The sequence below is a fragment of the Coturnix japonica genome, chromosome 9, assembly GCF_054131305.1.
Source record: "Coturnix japonica strain WE chromosome 9, WE-NBRP24, whole genome shotgun sequence".
In the NCBI taxonomy this organism is placed as follows: Eukaryota; Metazoa; Chordata; class Aves; order Galliformes; family Phasianidae; genus Coturnix; species Coturnix japonica.
In genome coordinates, this window is record NC_140671.1 from 7,748,379 (window position 1) to 7,769,585 (window position 21,207).

Sequence of the window (21,207 nt, forward strand, 5' to 3'; positions counted from 1 at the left end):
CCTTTCCTCTCTGGCTCTTCCATAACCAGTGTTCTCTCCATTCTCTCTGGAGCTTTATGCAAGAGATGATGGATGAGAAAAAGGCACTGTCTGGAGAACATTTGCTGCATCAAATGTTAGCTTTAGCCAACAAACACTATTTTCTGTGGCAAATTTTACTGAAAGATTAGGCACTGGTCTAAACTCTCATACTGTAAAACATGCTTATGACTGAAGCTGAAAGACATTGTGCCCAATTTGCCAGAGGTGACCCAGCCCCAGCTGTCAGTGGGGCACAAATCCCTGAAGAAGTAGCTGTCAGAATCACTGCTCACTTGCAGGGCTTATGACACTCAGGTTTGGATGATGCCAGATGACAAGGCAGAGATTTAGAGTTTCTCCATTATTATATGACTCTTTCATTTCCTGCTACTCCTGAACAGGCTCTATAAGCTTTGTTTTTCTTCCCTGCTGTCATTAAAACATCTTTTCCATTAAAAACTGATCTTCCAATCAAAGCAATAACGCTCCCCAAATTTTCATACTAGTTTAAGTTTTTCCTCTTTCAATTAAAAAGAGTATAATTAAAACTAAATAAACTTTGGGAAAACTAATTGGTTTTTGGTGAAAAGTTTCCCATTCTTGGAAACTATTAGAGAGAATATTTGTTAAATATTTATTTCCAAAAATCGTACAAAACATCCCACAGACATGAGAAGTTTCACTTCTACATTCTTGATGGTTTTTGTTGTTGATGTTGTTTTTTCCCCCCTCTCTTTTCCTTAGTTTCAACGGGAAAACTTATCCAATGACAGGACAAGGCAACAGGCACTAACTGGAACACAAGAGGCTCTGCCTGAGTATCAGGAAACACCTCTTTGCTGTGCAGGTGACTGAGCATCAGAACAAGACACCCATAGAAGTTGTGCAGCCTCCATCCTGGGAGATATTCCAAAGCCTCTTGGACACAGTCCTTGGCAGTCTGCTCTGGGCGGCTTTGCTGGCCTTCTTTGAGCAGGGAGGTTGGAACAGATGACCTCCAGAGGTCCCTTCTGACCTCAACCATTCTGTAATTCTGTGAAAAAGGTGGAACAACAGCCACGGACGTTGCAAATGGATGATGATTTGGGCCACACCACACAAAATTCCAGAACTCGTGACATGCACTAACTTCAATCTACACTGCTTCATTTTAGGAGATGGTAAAGAAAATTCATGTTCACAAAGACCTCGGGATAATATTAAGGACTCCAGCCTTTATCAACAAATTGTACAACACAACCACAACTAAGCAACCTATTCCAAAAGATTTGATGTATATCCTGTAAAGCTACCTTCTAATGCCTGATGATCTTTCTGTCTTCTGCCAAAAATGATGAGCTATACTTCATCCAGCAAAGAGTTCACAGTTCCCATTGACTCTGTACCAAACCATCAGAATCCAAAACCACTAAGCTAGTTCAGTTGCCCACACTAGGTCAGTTTGTTTCTTTGCTTCCAATACTAATCCAACAAAACCACCAATTCTGTTACAAACTCATAAGAATCAAGGGAAGATAAAAATGAGAATGCCACAGAAGGGCCCGTAACCACCATCAGCAAGAAACTGTCTTAAACAAAGGCCTAAATCGCAGTAGTGGTTGAACCTTCCCACCAATATTCTGTTACATGCTGTTGCTGTGCAACACATGACAGCAGAGGGGCATTCCAACAGAAAGGCATCTGACATGGCAGTGCATATGAAGCAGTAGTTTTCATGGAAATAAACAGGAGGCATTACTTTCAGAATACCTATGTATATCATTACTTCAGGAACCAGAAGCAATTGGCTTTGTCTTCTTAAATGAGATGCTTAAATTGCATATGCAGAGCTGCTGGCCAAGGTATCAACTTGATCCCTTCTGGCTAAAACACGCTGGCAGTGAAAAGCAGATTCCTGTATTTCCATCTTGAGCTGCCAGCATGCATGGAAAACATCCCCTTTTACAGGCTCTTCTCCCCCTGCTCTGCAGGCAATGGTGCTGGTACTGGGCTACACAGCTGCTAACAATTGAGTGACCCTGGTAAAGAGCGCTCCCCATCCAATAAACCTCTTACTGGAATGTCACTCCTACCCTGAGAATCAGAGGCACCTCAGGAATGCAGAGATTCTTTTCTACAAGGAAAAAACAACCCTTTTAATCCTTTGCTCTCTGCATGCTCTAGGGGAGAGGCAAAAGAGGCCAAAGGAATCTCCTAGAATGCAAACAATTTTTCATCTGACTCAGAAACTCAGCAATTTTAGATCAGCCTTGGGAATATGCTCTACATGACTTTGGCCTGCTCTGCACTCAGAGAATTTTGTTGAGGCTGCACGGAGAAGCCTCAGTATCAGACTGACTGCATCATCTCAGCTGCAAAGGGAATATCAAAGCCACCACAGTGCTAGAAAAGCAAAGCTAAAGGCAAACACCATAAAAAAGCAGCTCAGTGTAGAGCAAAGCACCATAAAGAAAAGGGAAATACATGCAAGAGAGCTCAGCAATAAGGTGAAATACTTATCTTTTGGTGTTAAAAGTCTTTAAAAAAAAAAAAAAAGAAAAGAAAAAAAGAAATAATAAGAGAGAGAGAGAGAACAAACACTGCCATTCTTCAGTCTTCTGGTAAAGTCAATGGTTTGGTGACAGGTTTCCATCCCTCTAGACTATGCAAAATCACCATAAGAAGCTACAGAAGCACATGTGAAATGAATGAGAGGTAAGAGAAGCTTCAGTGACTGCAACCAACTCACCAGCTTTTGGAAGAGGTCTCCAACACGCTGCTGGTGACTCCACTGCTGCACTCGGGGAAAGAGTCCATCATAGAATTCTTTGTGGATCTCATAGAGCTCAGGCACTTTGAAGAATATTGTCTCAATCTGTTGACTAGTCAGCACAGGCTGAGAGGTGGTGGCAGCTGCTTTCAAAGGCTTCATAGGCTGAAATGAGAGATGAAGGAAACCATTACCATGCAAACGAAGTACATTCAGCCTTGCCACATTGCAAAACATATTTCCAAAGAGTTGTTTTACATCCTGTTAATAAGTGATGTTTGCATTCAAGCAGCTGCTGAAAGCTAAGCATTAGCAAATTCTCTCATGGAGATCAGCCACCTTTGGTATGTGGACATTAATGATGTGATTAAAATGTCTCTGCACTCAGTTCCCTCAATCTCTGTCCAACTATAGAGAAGTATGTCTAATAATTAGCATTGAATACTGCCAGTGTTCCTGAACACTATCAGATTAATACCTCCTAGGATGTGCCATATCCAGTCCTTTCCTTCAGCTTCTCTTTCTCAAATGGAGAAGAGGCTAACAGGTACCTTTTGCACTGAGCAACTGACAGTCAAGGTATGTGAAATTCTGGGAAATTTATGATGGAAGTAGCAGCAAATAGACAAGTACTGGTGCTGGAAATGTAGCAGTGCTTACCAGCAGCAGAGCCTCCAGGTGGCTCAGGTAGGTTTCCTCACTGGCCAGGATTCCTGACAGGACCCATTTTCTCATCTCCAGTCCTTTCTCCAGATCTGGCTCACTCTATAAAGAAGTTGTTAAGTGAAGGAACAAGAAGGAAAAAAATGAGAATGAGGATAGAAGGGGTGAGGAGAAGGACTTTATTTACTTACAGGCTGATAAAAAACTACTTGTGCTTAGTGTCAAGATTCTAGAAACAGACATAGAAACACCAAAGAAACTTTTTATTTACCAGAAACTGATGGCACTTATTTATAGACGGCAACTTTAGTCATCTATCTTTGGTACCTGGGTTTCTTCATATAAATAAAAACTTAAAATTTTTACATTAAAAAAAAATAAATCTATTATTCTAAATGAATTGTAGGGACTTTTGGCTATGTGCAATTCACTCTCTCCTCCCATGAGAATTCTCTATGATTCTGTTCCAAAGCCACGTGTCCACACAGACAGGATCACTTCCCTGTTCCTACACAGATGCACATGAATATAGAGCAGCTACAGCCTGACATTGCTGTTAAGATGGCTGTTCTTTCTCCCACTCTTTACTATTCACCAAGTTATTTTCACCGCCAGCGTGCACAAGGTCTATTTTTAGTTAGAAGACTGAATAATCAGCACTGCTTGGATTGCACACGCTGGTTTTCTTATTGGAATTCCATAAAGCAGTTCTTAAACAAAACAACTGGGGAAAAAAAAAAAAAAAAAAGAGAAGAATAAATACATTCATGGGCAAACATTGATGTTCATTATCAAGTTTTAAGAGAAGTAATAATCTTTTTTTCTGCATTTCAATTGTATTTTTTCTCTTGAAACTGAAAAACATCTAACCTGATAAAATAGAGCATTCCCATGAATTCTGAAGAGAGAAAAAAAAAGGAAAGCCAAGCAATGGAGATTATAAATAATGACATGCCACCATCACCCCTTTTTTACAGGATCTCATTTTCAACTTTTTATTTCTATGAATGACTATCTAAAAAACAAAACAAAAACCAACAAGCCTATTTTGCACCCTTGTTGTGTTGTTAAAAGACTCCAAGAGCAGAGAGAGTCATTAGATCTGATAAAGTAAATAAGTAAATACTTGCAGGGGCTTTGGGTAGACTGTTGTGGACTCCATCCTCCTCCTGTTAATACCTACAGGAACCTTTGTCCATTGAATTCAACAGGAGGAGGATTGGGAAACATGAACAGTATGTTCCACTCTACAGACTGAATATAAAGCCCGTTTACAGCTGGTTTTAAATAGCTCTACTTCGAGTCCTACGCTCCGAACCCTGCAGATGTATATACAAGGTTCATTATGGAGAGATGGTACCTTGGTTACAGGTAAGCTTACAGCAGTTATCACATTGTGTGCAACTTGGAGCCCACGCACCATGCTAAGAAAGAAACGGATCCTCACGCTCCCAGATATTTTTGGATTCAGTGTCATCAATAACAGCCCTGATTTTTTAATGCTTTCATTACATTTCATAAGCTACTTTTCTAGGCTGAAAGACTTTGCAGCAACTACTTAATAAAAATTTTGTGAGGTGTCAAATACCTCTAACACCTCTTAAAGGAAAGTGACAGACAGAAGCTGTTCTAAGGATAAGAGTAAAACGCACATGCATGTTATGTATGACATGGAAAACATTTGTCTTTGCATCCCACCTTTCAGCACGGTTCAGTAAGAACCACAGTGCCTTTTAAAACCTTGCAAGGGCATCTAAGAGAAACCAGGAACTCCCAGCTCAGCAGCCACATACAGAAGATTTAAGAAAAACACCAGTGACAAACTAACTACATGGTGACAGGAACAAAGGAACACTGCAATGCATTTCTGTGCGTGTATATGGCATTTCTTAGAGCTCAAACCAAGATCTCTAACATTATGACTGTTCCTTACAGTTTCTGTTGGCTGCCTAGAAAGGCAGTGGATGCCCCGTCCCTGGAGGTGTTCAAGGCCAGGTTGGATGGGGGTCCTGGGCAGCCTGGTCTAGTATTAAATGTGGAGGTTGGTGGCCCTGCCTGTGGGGATGGAGATTCATGATCCTTGAGGTCCCTTCCAACACAGGCCATTTTGTGATTCCATGATTGTAGCAGCAGCATCTGGATGTCCACTCAGGCACCCCTGCTAGGCACATATGTGCATCTAACCCAGAAAGACAGCACCAAGACGTTTAACAAAGATTTCTTTCATTTAAAGGGACATCTAGCTGCCTGCATGAAGCTCCTGGGAGCCCTGATGCAAGACAAACACTGATTTCTGGGTTTCCAAAGACTTCTTACCACATTTACAAAAGAAAAATGCAGCTTCACAGAGAAGCATCGAAAAACAACTGACAGTGCTCTAAAGTATCCACTGCTGAGAATGAAGTAACTGGTCAGTGTTGACACAGCACTGTAATTATGTCTAGCACGTTCTCTTGGAGCAGGTGGGGGCTTAAAAACCAGCTGGATATGTTTGTAACATCTGTGAAGACCACCACATGACGACAAGTAGCTTAAATGATTCAAACTTCTCCATCACAACTGTGACACAACAGTTTTCATTATAGCACTGAAAACAGCTTTCCCCCTCACAAATAAAAGCTTTAATTTATAAGCCAGTCCTTGCTGGGCACCATCAGCTGACAGAGACAGCACTTTCTGCCTGAATGTTAATTTCCTCTCAAAGAGATTTGCTTTCAGGGAGAGAAACATCTCACAGGACACACTACAGGCTCTCCTTCCTGGCTATTACCACAAGGTCACATTGAGAAGCCCACAGTATTGTCCTAACTCTTTTAATAGGAGCATTTTCCAAGTACGATGCTTACAAAACGACAGCCTCAGATCCAGCCAGCCCAAACAGGGCCTAGCTGCTTTGAGCTACAGTGCAGCAGTTGCTGAGGAAACCCTCAGGGGATTTTATACAACAATCACAGAGCACACTGCAAGGTTCCCGATGCAATACCTTCAATTTACACACAGATTCCTCACATGTGAAAAAATGATCTGCTCCTGCTGTCAGGGATCAATAGGACACCATGCTGCTGTCTCCATTGTGCTGCCATTCTGTATTTCTCCCTGCGAGGCAGTGCCCGACATGAACCTCCTGCTGGGTATGGCCTCTTCTAACAATGTCATCTGATGCACCAAACAGCTGCTCTTGCTGCTAGAACTTCTGGAAAGCAGCCTCAGGGTGCTTTTAAGTTATTCTTGTCATGAAACTTTGTACAATGACTGAGAAATTCACTACGAACTAGTGCCAGAATCAGGGAAAAACAAGTTTATTATTTGGTATCACGATATTTTTTTTGCTTACAGAATGAGAAACAGGCTCACCTGCGCACTCAAAACAAACCAGAGCAATCAGCAAGCAAAGATACTGCAATGCTGTCCTTCTGTTCTCCCCTTAGAACACAAAACAACATGATGCACCCCCCAGCACCACAGGCAATTTTTGCTTCGGTCATATCTGAAGGAGGGGGAACAAAGAACAACCTTGTAACCTCAAAGCCTCACTGACTGCTCTGTTCGTGTGCTGCAGGCAGAACAAGAGGGAACATCCTGAGCCTAGGAGGCATCACCCAGGACCTTCACCATCTTTATGGCCCTCTGCTGGACTCTTTCCAAGAGATTCCTGTCTTTTTTGTACTGGGGAGCCCAGAACTGGACACAGTACTCCAGATGAGGCCCTACCAGGGCAGAATAAAGGGGGAGGATCACCTCCCTAGACCTGCTGTCCACGCTTTTTTTAATGCACCTCAGAATGCCATTGGCCTTTTTGGCCATGAGGGCTGTCTCATAGCCAACCTGCTGCCCACCAGGACACTCAGGTCATCACCTTCCTTACTTTAATGGAGGAGTCAGTCTTTAAGTGTGGAGCTGACTGCCTCTTCTTAAAAAAGCTTGGAGCAGGCAGTTCTCCCACCTCCTCCCAGATCGTAGATAAAGCATTAAAGATACCAGCAGATAGTAGCATTAAATATACTAGAGAGCGTGCACACACTGGCCTGAAGCCATGTCTGTTTTGAATGTGTTTACAGCTTGTCAGCCTAAGTACTCCAGTTTACTAAGCAGGTTGGCACTGCTTGTTGTATCCAATTATAGCAAACCTGAGACTCACTAGCTCCAAGGATTAGACAACTTCAGCTCTTCCAGACTCTTTTTAAAGAGCTCAGAGGTTTGTGGTTGTTATTTAAATTAACAGCAATAATTCCTTTATTGCAAATGTTAAATGAACAGAGATTAAGAATCTAGAAACCACCACGTGTGAGATTTGGCCAAGTGGCTGCTGCCACAACAGCTCTGTAAAGAAAACCAGTGCTTCAAAGTGAGCATATAAAAGGCATTTTTAACTCTCAGACCTTCCTCTGGTACAGTGTGTTCATATGTCATGCAATGAATGTGTTCAAAGGAAAGGTTTCCTGTAAGGACATCTCAAAATCTCACAGACAGGCTAACACACTATGAAAAAAACAAAACAAAACAACAACATTCATTTTAATTTTTAAAGTTTGAATATCTTTGAAAGCATCTGCCAAGCAGCCTGGAGTTGTCCTATTGTCTAGGTGATATTAGGCAGGGCAAATTCTGCAATCAATTCAATCTTGCTTCACACAGGGGAAGGAGCAGGGATAGGAGCCAACATTCTTTATAACATCACTACTGCTGTGCCAGCTCTCCTCAGGAAGGGCTGTACAGCCAGACAGAGCCCATCAGCAGCACAGAATTGGAGAAGAAAGAGTTGCATCTGCTGGACGTGATGAGATAAAAGTGGCATTAAACTAAACTAACTAACTAAATAAATAACAAATATCAAGGGGGAAAAAGGAGAAGGATTTAGAAATGCTGGAGAGGACAGGAAAAACCAGCAACAGAAGAACTAAGCAGGGCTGTAAGACAAGTAATGTAGATTCAGAGGTCAATTTTTCTGACCCTCATCCTCCTGTGTTTTCCCATTTTGTCAAGACTCAACTTTAGTAGGATAAACAGTACACATTCCTCATACTTTGCAAATAAAAAAAGTTAGATGAAGGAAAATTTGACTGTTCTGCTCCAGACAGGTCCTGACAGGAAGCTTACATAGACCTGCCAGTTTTCACTCCCCTCCATGGTCTGGGGAGCCATGGCCTTTTCACTCCGCTAGACTCAACTGGAGAACAGAGCAAACAACAAAAGATAAACACTGTATATTTGTATTATTGTCTTTTCATTAAAGAACAATTTAATATCTCACAGTATTCAGAGGAGCAGCATTTTCATTTTGTTGAAGCACTTTAAATCTTGATAAGAAATCAAGGTGCTAAACATGTCCTTACTAGGAATTAGCAGCTCAGCTTCAGCATTCCTGCCTCTCAGGAATCAATGCACACAAAAACTGGAAACCCATTTTGGTAAAAAATATATTCTCATCTTTTAAGCTCTAGAAGAACAACTGCTATCATTTTCAGGTGGGAAGTTGTTGTTCTCCCATCTCCAGAGCCCAACACACTTAAATCCAACCACGTCTTAGAGGTTATCTTTGTTGGCAAGCAGATCTTTGAAAGGCCTTCTCACCTTTACCATTTCCATTACTCTAATCTCTTCCCACATGAGTAGTAGCAATGGGATCCCCACGACTGAAGCTTCCCATACCCTCTCAGTGCCTTTAGCCTCAAACAAGCTACCTACCTCAAGCTCTTGGCAATAAACTCTCCTGTAAAGAAGGATGCCATCATCTTCCTCTGTCCTCCCCTACGTAGCTACTCACTCCACCTTTTACACTGACTGTATACGTAGAACAGAAACATTCTTGTTCTTTCTGCTCCAACAGTCTGAATGAACACTACCTTTTACACCCTCTGATACCTTCTGGACTTACCAGTTCTGTCTCATTTGGCAAACATTTGCTCTGATGCTTTCCAAAAGCTTCCAGAATTTTTGGAAACTTCAATAGTAATTGTTTAACTGCTTGGGAAGATTATATAACTTTCAAGTTAAATAAACAAACACGTTTATTTTTCCCTTTTCATCTCTCCCTTGCAGGCTTGCTTCAGAGCAACAAAGTTTGGTGGAAGTTCTGGCTTTATGGCTTTATTAACAAAAATACACCATTGTTTGCATGCTTTTCATCTGGGTATCTGACTGAAGTGCTGTTAGCCCCTGGTTGCAAGTGAAATTAAAGGAGCTTATCTTTGAACATAAAGAATACACTGAAAGTTAGAACCAGGTTTTGTGTAACATCAGGCATCTCAACGTTAAGGATTCAAATTAGCAGATCACTTCCTGTAATCTCTCTGCCTTCATTACCTGTGATAAGTGGACATGCTACCTTCTTATCTCACAGGAACACTACAGGGATAATCAAGGCCTGCATAGCATTCCAATAGTATTTGGAATTAATAGTCATGTCCAAAGGAAATGAGTACTTGTATACTCATAACTGAGTTTAAAGTGTCCCACATACACACAGCAATAAAATACTGAATCCAGTGAGTACTATTAACTACATGCACTAAATAATGCAGAAAGACTATGCTAAACATAGGACAATTGTGCAACTGAAATTGATTATAAAGACTCAAGGCAATCTGCACAAGGCAGGACTGCATAATCAGTAATTCCTTCCTCCTTGTTGTGGACCTTCCTTCATAAGCAGTTGTGGACTAATTTCAGCCACAACCAGCTGAAACAGTTGAGGTCCATTACCATAAGTCTGATCTGTCTCAGCATTCCTCCATTTTTTGGAAACAATAAAGAATCTTTTCATAGTCAGAGAAAAGAAAGCAGCTGTTTATAAGTAATATTCCTTTTAACAGGAAATCTTCTAGCATTGCTAAGACAACACTAAATTATCTACTCATAAATGCTTATGAGGTGATATTCAAATAAATCAAGAACAAGATGGAACATTTGGCAGTTTCTCTTCCAAGCCTCCAGCTACAAACAGTGTGACAAGGGGTTCTTTGACTCAGCCATATGACGCCAAACTGCATTTTCATTTTAACCTAAGAAACATGAAAATCTCAAGCCAATATCAAAATATTTTTGGAGCTTTTGAAATTATTGATGATCATTTCCCCATTCAAAAGGCTCTTACACATCACAGGAGTTCTCATACTGAGCAATTAAAAAATAGAAGAAAAAGCATCTCAAAGTAATAGTCTAAAGCAGAAGCAGCTAGCTAGATTCCATACACCATGTTCAAAAGAAATAGAGCAAATCAACAATATATGAACTTGATAATGCTATAAGAGACCTTGGGGAGAAGAACAAGAACACTTTCAAGTAGTCTTTATAATCTAACATTTATCCTGGAAGAAGAAAGGAAACATGATGTACCACTAACCAATAAAGAATGATAAAAGGATGGATAAAATGGAGGCTAAATGGCAATGGTTTGTGGTAATTGTCAGACTCTTGAGATCATTTTGATACAAAATAAATAAAACTGTCTGATAAAGGTGTTGATTTACATGTATGCTGGTATCTGTAAAATATCCATCAACTTCTCCCATGACACTTTGAATAATAGGAGAGAACAATACAAAGTCAACACCAATTAAACAACTTAAATGACAGATTTCAAAGTGTCATTTGAAAAATGAGAATTCAAGGCTGGTTGGCTACACTGTCAGAAATATACTAGGAAGAAACTAAGCTGTTTTTGTGCTATTGAGTATTTTTATGAATGAATTGGGGAAACCAAAAGTCTGCAGATGACAGAGACTGTCAAAGAAACACCAATTTGGTATGGAAGTGCTCTGCAGTTTTGAAAGCAAAAGGATAAAAATGTCAAACTACAGTTTGACAAACAGATCAAGTTAAATATAAGAGATTTCTGACTGAAAGGAGCAGTTGATAGTTGTGTACCAAAGCAAGTGGTAGATTCTCTATCAAGATTAAAAACGCAATAAACAAAAACATCAAGTCCTAAACTATAGCCATTCCCCTGAAGCAAAAATAATGCAAAATAGCCTGAATGGCCACATAAAAAGCACAAATCAAGCTACTCAGTCAATTCTGATAGATAAAAAGCTCAGGAGAGATTGTATGGATATAATAAATATCCATCTCCCACACAAGTCACTACAGTTCAGAGATGACTATGTTAACTCCTCTTATTCTACTTCCATAGGGTAAAAGAAATTGATTGTATATTCAAGATATTTTATCAAAGCCTTTAAAGTACCTGAATATAATTAATTTTCCTGGTGGAAGGCAATGACAACCCACATAAACAGGTGCTCACATTGAACACAATCCCCTAGATACTCTAGTATGTTTGGGTTCAGGATCACCTCTTCCAAAATATCTGGTATTTAGAGATGTCTTAGCAGCATTTAAGCATCCTTTTACTTCAATAAAATGCTAAGTGTGAAAAAATGAGTTAAAAAAATCATGCACAGAACACTCACGTCTAAAGTTTAGGGTGAACATCAATCAGAAGTCTCAATTTAACATTACTTATACAATATGACTGATACTTTATCAACTAATCTCTCTTACCATGCTGGCAGCCCCCCTATTAAAGCAGTAGCTCCCTTCCCCCTGAAAGCAGTCTACCTCTTCCAACTTTACAAGGTTTTATTTACCCCAAAAAGGTAGGAAAGGACTCACTGATTTTGTAGATTCCAGAGACCCTGAAGATAGAGTGTCTCTGCTGCCTCGACTCTTGGAACTGAGATGGGGGGAAGATGATGGCGAGTCATCGATGTAGGGCATCATATCATGATGTCGCCTCTGCTCTTCAGCACGGTCTGCATCATACGCATAGCTGGGTGGTGTGCCACTGCATGAAGCATCTGCAAAACATGGGAGAAAAATCTGTCTGGTCAAAGCCAAGCTGGATATAAAACAGGCTGGTCAACCATGGCACTGCTGATATCCCAGCTTTTAGTTCACTGATAAGTAATCACAGGATCAATGATAGTTAAATATAGATCAAGTGAAAGCATAAATTTAATTAAACTCACATCACCAAACATTCATTTTGATCATTTTAAGTCCTAAAAGGCAAAGTCCTTTCTAGTATCTAACACTGGTGTTCATGAAATTGCAGCTCATTCCTCCAAGTTTTGCTTCAAATGTATTAGCATTAAGATAAATACCTGTATAGGCTGCATATGCATTACACAGTCTGGTTCTATGAATGTGGTGGGGTAGGATAATAACATCTGTTTCGTTCTTATTTTTCCATGAAAATGAGCAGATTATGTCCCTGACAGTTTAGCAATCATCAATAATACATCTCTCAGGAAATGAACAGTTGGACTTGATGATCTTGAAGGTCTTTTCCAATCTAAATGATGCAATGATTCTGTAACTCTCTTCAGACCTAGAAACAAGAGGACTAGGAAAGAAAGGTCTTGACATGTCAAGTGAACAGGACTGCTGCCAAAAACAGAACTCTAAGAGGCTCTCTTCCACTGGCTGCCTTCCTCCTCAGTTCTGATTCCCTAAGAAAATAAACGATCACCCTCCTTCTCTCTAGTGCCCCAAAAATAAAAACTAAATAAAATGGTTAATTTGATTCTTCATACCACAATTGAGTTTTTATGAGGTATCAATGAATTTCTGCAGGAAAGATGAGTAGTAAAATTGATTCTGGTATCTTTGGCAATTGAAACTGTTTCTGCAAAAACCTGTATTGAGAACACGCTCTGAACAGAACAGCTCCCTGTTCTATAAATTAAGAGGTCTTTTACCCCTCTGCACAAACATACACAAAGGATGTACATTTGCTTTCTTGCACAGTACCACAGAATGACATCTGTCTTGCTCAAGGGAGGGTGGAAACAACTTTGCATGCTGCTGATACTTCCTGTGTGAAGCATTTTCACCTGCCAGTGTTCAGAAGTGTGAGCAGTGATAACCATGCCCAGGACATAGTAGAATTCTCTACTGCTTTCAGTTACAAGTATCGATTGCCACTCTTCTCCCCAAAGAATAACCAAATGCAGACACTTCTGCTGTAGCTGCAAGCCTTATGGAACACACAGCCATAAACAAGGATTATTTTTTTCTTTTTGGTCTTACAAAAGTTTAAAAATTTCCATTAAATTTACATTGGAACTCAGTTTTCCAACTAGTTTCTACTTGTTTTCACATATCTAGGTTCTGCAAAAATAATAAGCAGCAGCTGCCAAACATACTAATAATCCTGTTCTACATCACCAAGGCGGGGTGGAGGAGTAACATTTTAAAGCCCACTTTCCTCCTTCACAGTAAACTCAGCTAAAGCATGACTCATTCCAGCAAAGGATGTGAACTTTGCGTGAAACATAATAAAACTCAATCCATGTAGCTTATTCAGGAGGGAGAGCTGGTCCAGGGAATTTATGCAAACAATATACTGAAAACCTAACAATAAACTCACTGTAGAAGTGAGCCTCTGTCTCAATTTGTACCAAATACCAACCAGCTAAATAACTCTGTATATGAGTTACACGAGCCTTCAGGCTGCTGAGTGACCATGGTAATATTATTTCAACAAGCTCAATGAGTTTTATGTCGCCTACCCCTCTCATGGCATTACCTCGTGCTCAAGCCCTCAGTTTCTTAAAAGACTTTTAGATTGTGCAAGACCACAGGAATGGGGATGGGAGAGAAAGGAAAAAATAAATAAATAGTACATATTCTCTGAAGTGGACTTTTATTGAGGTGTCAGAGACCTCCCAGATTTTCTTAGTTGTTTAGAACTCACCCCATTAAGTTAATTTGGTAAATAGAGGCTTGAAATAGAGTTGCTAATGTAAGGATGATCGGTCACAAACAAAAAAGATTTCAGGTAAGTTGGATAATGACCACCTATCAACAAGCCAAAGAAATCACAGATCTCATGCTTGAATTATCAGGGGAACTTTAGCTAAAAGAACACAGAAGACATCATGGCCTTTGCATTCCGCTTCTCAAACAGGTAAGGAAACACTGGAAGAAATCAACAGAAATAACTTCCACCTTGCACAAGGATGAATGGTCTTCTGTGTGGTCACAAGACATGTTTAGGGACCATTCCAACTCCAGAAATTAAAATGTTATGTGGGAAACAACTCTTCTTCTTTCTTCCACCTCTACAGTATTGATGCCATATTAAAAATAAATAAATAAAAACAGAACACTGGGCAACTTCACTGGGGGAATGCAGATACCCGGTTTCCATTGAATTATTCCTCCTTCTAACCCAAGAAACCTGAAAAACACTGCTGACAATTTAACACAGAGGAACATCAGTACATGGTGCTTATGTCAGCTTCATGTCTTTGATCAAGGAAGAATTCCTTCAAACTCCTATTTAAACCAGTTTCTCCTGCACACATGCAGTAACAAGATCCGCTTGCTGCACAGAAATGAAGGCAGGAATATTTTTTTCACTCCCAATGCTTGCTTTCTAATTTTATGGTTTTCTGCATTTCTGTTAATGGAGAAATAAACTCCATCTAGAATATGTCAGCAGAAAGGCTCGCAGGGAATCACAGTGTTTTCACTTTCCTCACTTTCTCCTGCTAAGAAGTAGGCAGCGTATTTCTAATTTCCATAACACATTTTGCCTCCTACTACACAGGGAAATCATCATCTGAAAGGAAAGGAAGATGGAAGACTTAGGTTAGGAAGAAGAGATTTATTCCCAGCACTGCATAAAGATGCAGTTTACCTTTGCATCATTCACTTTGTCTCTCCATCCATGAAAATGAAAATAAGACCTCTCAGCAAGGAATGAAGAGCCAGCACATCAGTGTCACAGACTGCCTGAAGATAACTTTAATACTGTATCCATAACACATTCAAAAGCTTAGAAACAGTCATAATCCCTCTTCTTCCCATTATTGTTGCATACAGCACTGAAATCCACCTATGGAGATTTTTAATTATCTCTGAGGCAGACAGACCTTCTTGCTTTTATTCCAGCAGAAGCTAAATATTACTCTAGTGAGATACACTGAGCAAGTCCTAACACTAATAACAGAGGTAGACTTGCATCTCTGTGATTAAAGAGACCACTGTTGCTAGGGAAACTAGGTTATTTGGATCTCCTACAGGCAGGCACAACTCTGCACAGACTGTTCAGGCTCTACCTGGCAGCAGAATGACTACAGCAAAGAGATTGAAGCCAGGAGCTCACTGGACATTTCTAGCTGCTCTGGGTGACCCTGCTGTAGATGTAAGCAATCTCAGTCAGCAAAGCACCACTGCTGCTTTGGGCAAGGGACATTGTGGCCATGCCCAGGTGACAATGAGTAACAAATGCTCAAGCTTCCCTCACCTCAGCAGCAGCTGATCTCTTTTGGTAACCTGTAAGAGTTCCTCCCTCCATAAAAAAGTCTGGCAGCTGTGACTGACCACTCACCACTGAACAGCAGCTATTTCTGCCACTGGCCCTCCAATATTCCCTTACAGTACTCCTCTTCTGCACCAGAACGTCATCATGTGCAGCGAACTACTTGGGGGCTACAAAGGTTTTTCATCTATTTTGTACACACTCGAATGGTTGCTTCCACCTTTTCGTTCTGATGACTCCTTGGCCTTGCTTTGTTCTAGTCTTTATGAACCTGCCCCACGATCCTCTTCTTCAGTTATCACTTCCACCCCCTCACCTCCCTGAGCTTTCATTTCAGTTCCTTTCTTCTATTTTTCTGTCCCTTATCTCTTCTAAACTATTCGCCTCCCTCACTGCACCAAATTTCTCCTGGCTGGGAGAAAGGAGCAACCTAACAAACCTGCAGTTAGCTACAAATTCCCTTGCACTCAGTGAACGGTAGCACCACAGCCTTGAGCTTTTGCCTACCCTCCTCCTGCTGTGTGTCAAATGCATTCTTTGTGAGTATGAGACCAAGATAGAGAACTACGTTGCCAGCATGAAGGGAAAAAGAAATTAACTTCTAAATTAAAAAGACTAGTTGCATCTAATCCAGGGCCACACAGTGACTCAAGTGTCATACTTTCACAGCATCACAACATCCATAGCTGCTTGAAAGGCTTAACATCAGCAGGCAGAGAAGCTTCCAAGCTAGTTGTGCCCCAGTTAATCCCACTATAAGAGCAGCGAAGCCACAGCAGCCCAGACCTGCCTGCCTAAGTAAATACAGAGAATCCTGAAGGGGGTGAGGGAGCCAGATTATCCCAAAGCCCCACATCATTGTGGCTTCACTGTAAATGGTACCAAGGGTAGCACAAGTTTGCAGTGTCTATACTCACTCCAAAAACATTCCTGCAGCTGCACAGCAGGAGAGTGTTAAACCAGTCTGCGTGCTCTGACTGTGCATTTCTATACCAAGGAATGTGCAAGGCCACAGATTGATAATGCACTGTGTTGGCAGCAAGAAGGGTCTAAGGTTTCCACCACCAAACCATAAACCACAGCATGACCCTTTCCCTCTTATGCCCTCAGTTATACACAGCCCACACATGTCTATGGCCCAGATAAAAAAACTCAGTCAGCTCAAAGAAAAACATCTTCCACAATTCCCTTCTAAGCTGGATCAGCTCTGTAGCTCTCTGATCCAGTTCATGGCACAGAAATCCCAACTAAAAGGTTATAGGCATAGTGGTTACAGAATAGGCACACCTAAAACTTGTACAGCAGCTGAAAACAATGTATTAGCAAAGCACTGATGGAGTTTCCTTTAAGCAGAAGTTTGGTCAATACCTGGATTCAAAAATGGCTGTTTTGGGGACAAATAACTTTCACACAATCCTTGTTGGTTTTTTGTTTTTGTTTTTTGTTTGTTTGTTTGTTTTGTTGGTTTTTTTTTTGGTTGGTTGTTGGTTTTGTAACCTTTAAGTTACTAATGTGATCTCCCAAACTTAGCTCCAGCTTTCACATGCCACCATTTGCTTGGTGACAAACAATGCAGGTTCACGCCATCATATTTCATAGTGCAGGCCCTGACCAGGCTATTTGGAGAGGGATCAGGGATTCATTCCCAATGCTAAGCACATGTAGAAGCGCATTTATGTAGATGGGCTGTGAATGCAATTGCAGCAGCACATTCTAAAGTATAAAAATGTTAAGCTATGGAAAACTGAGCATTTTGCTTATTTTCTTGACATCATCTGATTCATCATCTGCAAAACCAGGAGCAGTGCACATACACTTTAGCACAAAGCTGAGATCCACTAACAGTTATACTGTCTACCTATATCAGGAGTTTGTCCCAGAATGAAGACCAGGCATGGAGTGGGGGGGGAAAGGCAAGATAAAGAAAGCAGCTGCATTTGCCATGAAAAATCCCTGTGGCTTTATTCTTCTTGGACTGATGAACAAAAGGCTCCATTAAGATAATAAACAGATTCAGAGCAAAGTCTCTTCTTACATAGCTAAGAGATACAGTGCTGCAAGACAGTACAATTGAATATAAAGATGTTTAGTAAAACCTAAAGCCCTCAGCCAAATATAAAACCAAGTATATTTAGCAAAAACAAACAAATAAAAAACCATACACACATGTATGTATACATAAATAAACCAATCACCATTATTTCAAAGAAAAGCCTTTCTTTAATATTAGTTAAGCTTGTAAACAGAGGCAAAAAGTAACAAGAGCAAGCCCCAAGTCTGCCTATGGCTTCAAACTATAGTCCTCAATAAAGCACAACTTTCAGTGCTAACCGATCAACTCATATCACGTGCCATGGAAGAAAAATATCCACACAGGATGATCTTCCTTACCACTGCCAAACAACCTGTTTGAGAGCATGGGCTGCAGAAGAACTGTGGTGAAATACATAACACAGCCCACCCACAGGAAACACCCATCAACACACAGATGAGGCAGAGTTAAACAAGCAAGTTCATACAATAGAGCCAAGCTCCAGTTTCCCATCTGCAGGCAGGCATTAAATGGGCTCTGGAAGCATGTTGTATGTTGATAACCTGCAGTGAAACTCTGTAGGGGATAGGGTGCAAGTATAGATGTACCCCAGGCTTTCTAAACACAAAGGTGGACACTGGAATGGCAACTTCAGGTTATTTATCTATCTATCTATCTATCTAGAATTGCATTTTAGTTTTTGAAATGGAAGACAGGAAAAGCAATGTACTTTACATATGGAAGCAGCAAGGGACAGCTGGTGGTTCTCCCTTCCACCCCCATCCCTCTCTCCCCCAGGGGATCTCGGGCTGTAGACTTTAACCAGCCCCCTAGAAACTTATGTCTGTGCCACAGATGAGCTTTATCCCTATAGCAGACAGTGCCTGTAAGTCTTTAGGAGATGAATTAACTGCAGTCCGCTTTTAATCTTTTAGGTGTGCTAAACACAGACCATTACATCTAAAAAAGAAGACCAGAGATCTATAATGTGCCCACATGTGGTTCTATGAAGAGTTCAAGCAGAGACTAGAGGACAGGCTTGATCAGTTTGTAGCAGTCTATCACTGAGACACACTGTTGCTTTTTGCTCTGATTGAAATTCTCCTGCAGGCAGATTTATTTAATGTTCACACAGCTCTAAAGCCTACGCAGACTGAGATTCCACGATCCAGCCATGAAGTGCAAGCTGGAATTACTGAAACCATTCTCAATCTCAGGGAAACCTAAAGGCATCCTCACAAAGGACAGGAAGAATTGCTCACTGAAGTCACTGAGAGAGCTGGTAGCATTAGAGAGAAATTCATGATGGTCACTGAGGAGAGTCCACCTTTTCCCTGACAAAACTGCTCTGTGATATGCAAATTCTAAAGATTTTCCTTCTGGCAGCTTTCTTGCTGCTCATCTTCATTGCAGACAACTCTGCCTTAGCAACCAGGGAGTGCTGCACACTCAGAAGGGCAGACCAGGGTGTCATCCCCACGCTGCACTCAGCCAGGCTCTCAAACTTGGTATGCCACAGAGGCCAGCAGGGAAGAGTAGCAGAGATGTAAGTTCCCATTTCTCTAAGACATTTGACACTTGAGCAACTAATATTAGGATGGAAGCACAATCATCACACACCACAAACTAGACAGAGGAGTCCATCAGATGACAGCAGTTGCAAGAAGGAAGTCAGGCTACATGTTTTAAGGCCTTTCAAATACAGCTGTCTCAATAGAATTTTATAAAATTTAAGATCTTTTGCAAGTAGGCTATATGTTACTAAGATCAGCACAGAAATTTAGCTGTTGTTACCACAGGAGGGGAGCCTTGAACACTTCTCTCTGATAGCTCACTATGCATATGGCCTGCTGGCTTTCTACTAAGGCACTCAGAATAATCACCATCATTCAGGGCTCTAAACATCTGTCAGTAAACACACAGGTATGAATGAAGTATGTTCACAGAATCACTGGCTGCAAATACGCAGCCAAAAGAGAAAAGACAAATTCTGATCAAACTTAAATTATATTCCATTCAAGGAAGCACAGGAGAATAATTACCTCACAGGTCACGACATAGCTCTAAACAGTGAAACTCCTGCTGTCTTTTTTCTTTTCTGACTCTTCATCTAAAAGCTTTGCACTAAGTCATGTGGTGCAATGTAATCCCCATAATATGGATGAACTGCCTTGGATGCAGCAGAAACCGAGTATGTTTCCATCCAGGGTCTACACCTTTAGATTTCTCTCCTGTTCTATGTTTTCCCAGGCAGGATGGAAACATTTCCATGTTCTGTTCATGCTGGCAGTCAGGCCATTAGATGTTCTTGGCAAGGCAAGTCCCAGAGCAAACCAGAATGCTTTAACAGTTCTCTTTTCCACTCCTTATTACAGGACTGTGCATGAAGCTTAGCTGCACTACAATCCTACCAGGCAGAAAATACATTTTAGGTCTAGTTCTGAAGAACTGAAGCCTTTTGTCACTATGAAAGTACAAGGACAGGCTGACACATCCATAAGTGAATGCAGGTTTACTTGGAAGGCACCAAAAACTTTAGCAGTGACTGAATCAGAGGCTCTGATTCTGAATCAGAATCTCCACAAAACGCATCAGCATAAACTGGGCACAAAGGTGGGATGGAACAAATGTGACTGTTCAGGTTAGCATTACTGCTGTGCTCAAAATAAAGCCTTGGTTTCCCTTCTAAAAAGAAATTTAGTAACAAAGGCTAAAAGGAAACTGCATGTACTAAGAACATTTGGAAGGCTGCTTCTTCCTACTGTGGCTCTATCGTTTATCTCATGAATGGATGAAAATTCCAGCAACAACCAACATACTATTTTCCATTGTATCCTCGCTGTTATTTCAGAGTTTTGCAGTCATTTCAAACAACATTTGACAACAGGATACTCCAGAGAAATAGAAAGGATTAGAAAATTAATAGAAACAAAATGGACCAAGTTGCCACAGCAGGATCTGTTAGCAAGAAAACACCCCACGATGTGTATGTTCCATTTCCTGTATTTAACTTGAGCAGACCAAAAGTCCTGCCATGCAGAGAGAGGAAAGTGCCTGTTAAAACAAGGGTTTAACTGAAGTGCCAGGTTTGTGAGGAGGAAGGGAGGACCAAGCCCAGGCTGTGGGGGATATTTAAAGTCTGTCTGAAAAAAGCAGTAAACGATAAGAACACCATTCTGCTTCCAGGCCTTCAGCCTCTCAAGATGAGTTTTTATCTCCAGATTGTTGTTTTCTCACTACTGCAGCAAGAACACTAAGAAGCAGATAAAGCTAGCCACTATTTTCCAGTTTATAGTGCAAATCTAGCTATTGACATCTTTCTTGTAACACTGTTTAAAAAAACATATTACAAAAAATATCATCTCGGCCTAGGACAAGTAACCCAAGCTCTAAATGCCTTGCTAGGCAGATGGCTCTGCCTACACCACTAACAACCTTTCCTGAGCACAGCTGCCGCACAAGCTCAGTGTC

At 40.8% G+C, this 21,207-nt stretch overlaps 1 protein-coding gene across 4 annotated transcripts in view; it reads right to left on the bottom strand.

Moving 5' to 3' along the window:
* BCR (BCR activator of RhoGEF and GTPase) overlaps positions 1-21,207 on the bottom strand; it is a 92,618-nt gene that overhangs the window by 38,370 nt on the left and 33,041 nt on the right. For all 4 annotated transcript variants that reach the window (XR_014931964.1, XM_015878272.3, XM_015878271.3 and 1 more), the window contains 3 exons: positions 12,047-12,231; positions 3,431-3,535; positions 2,750-2,935 (listed from right to left, as the gene is read on the bottom strand). Coding sequence is in view for 3 of the 4 variants with exons in the window: in XM_015878272.3 (XP_015733758.2) it covers positions 2,750-2,935; positions 3,431-3,535; positions 12,047-12,231 (476 nt within the window). In the remaining variant the exon portion in view is untranslated. The remainder of the gene's footprint in view (positions 1-2,749; positions 2,936-3,430; positions 3,536-12,046; positions 12,232-21,207) is intronic.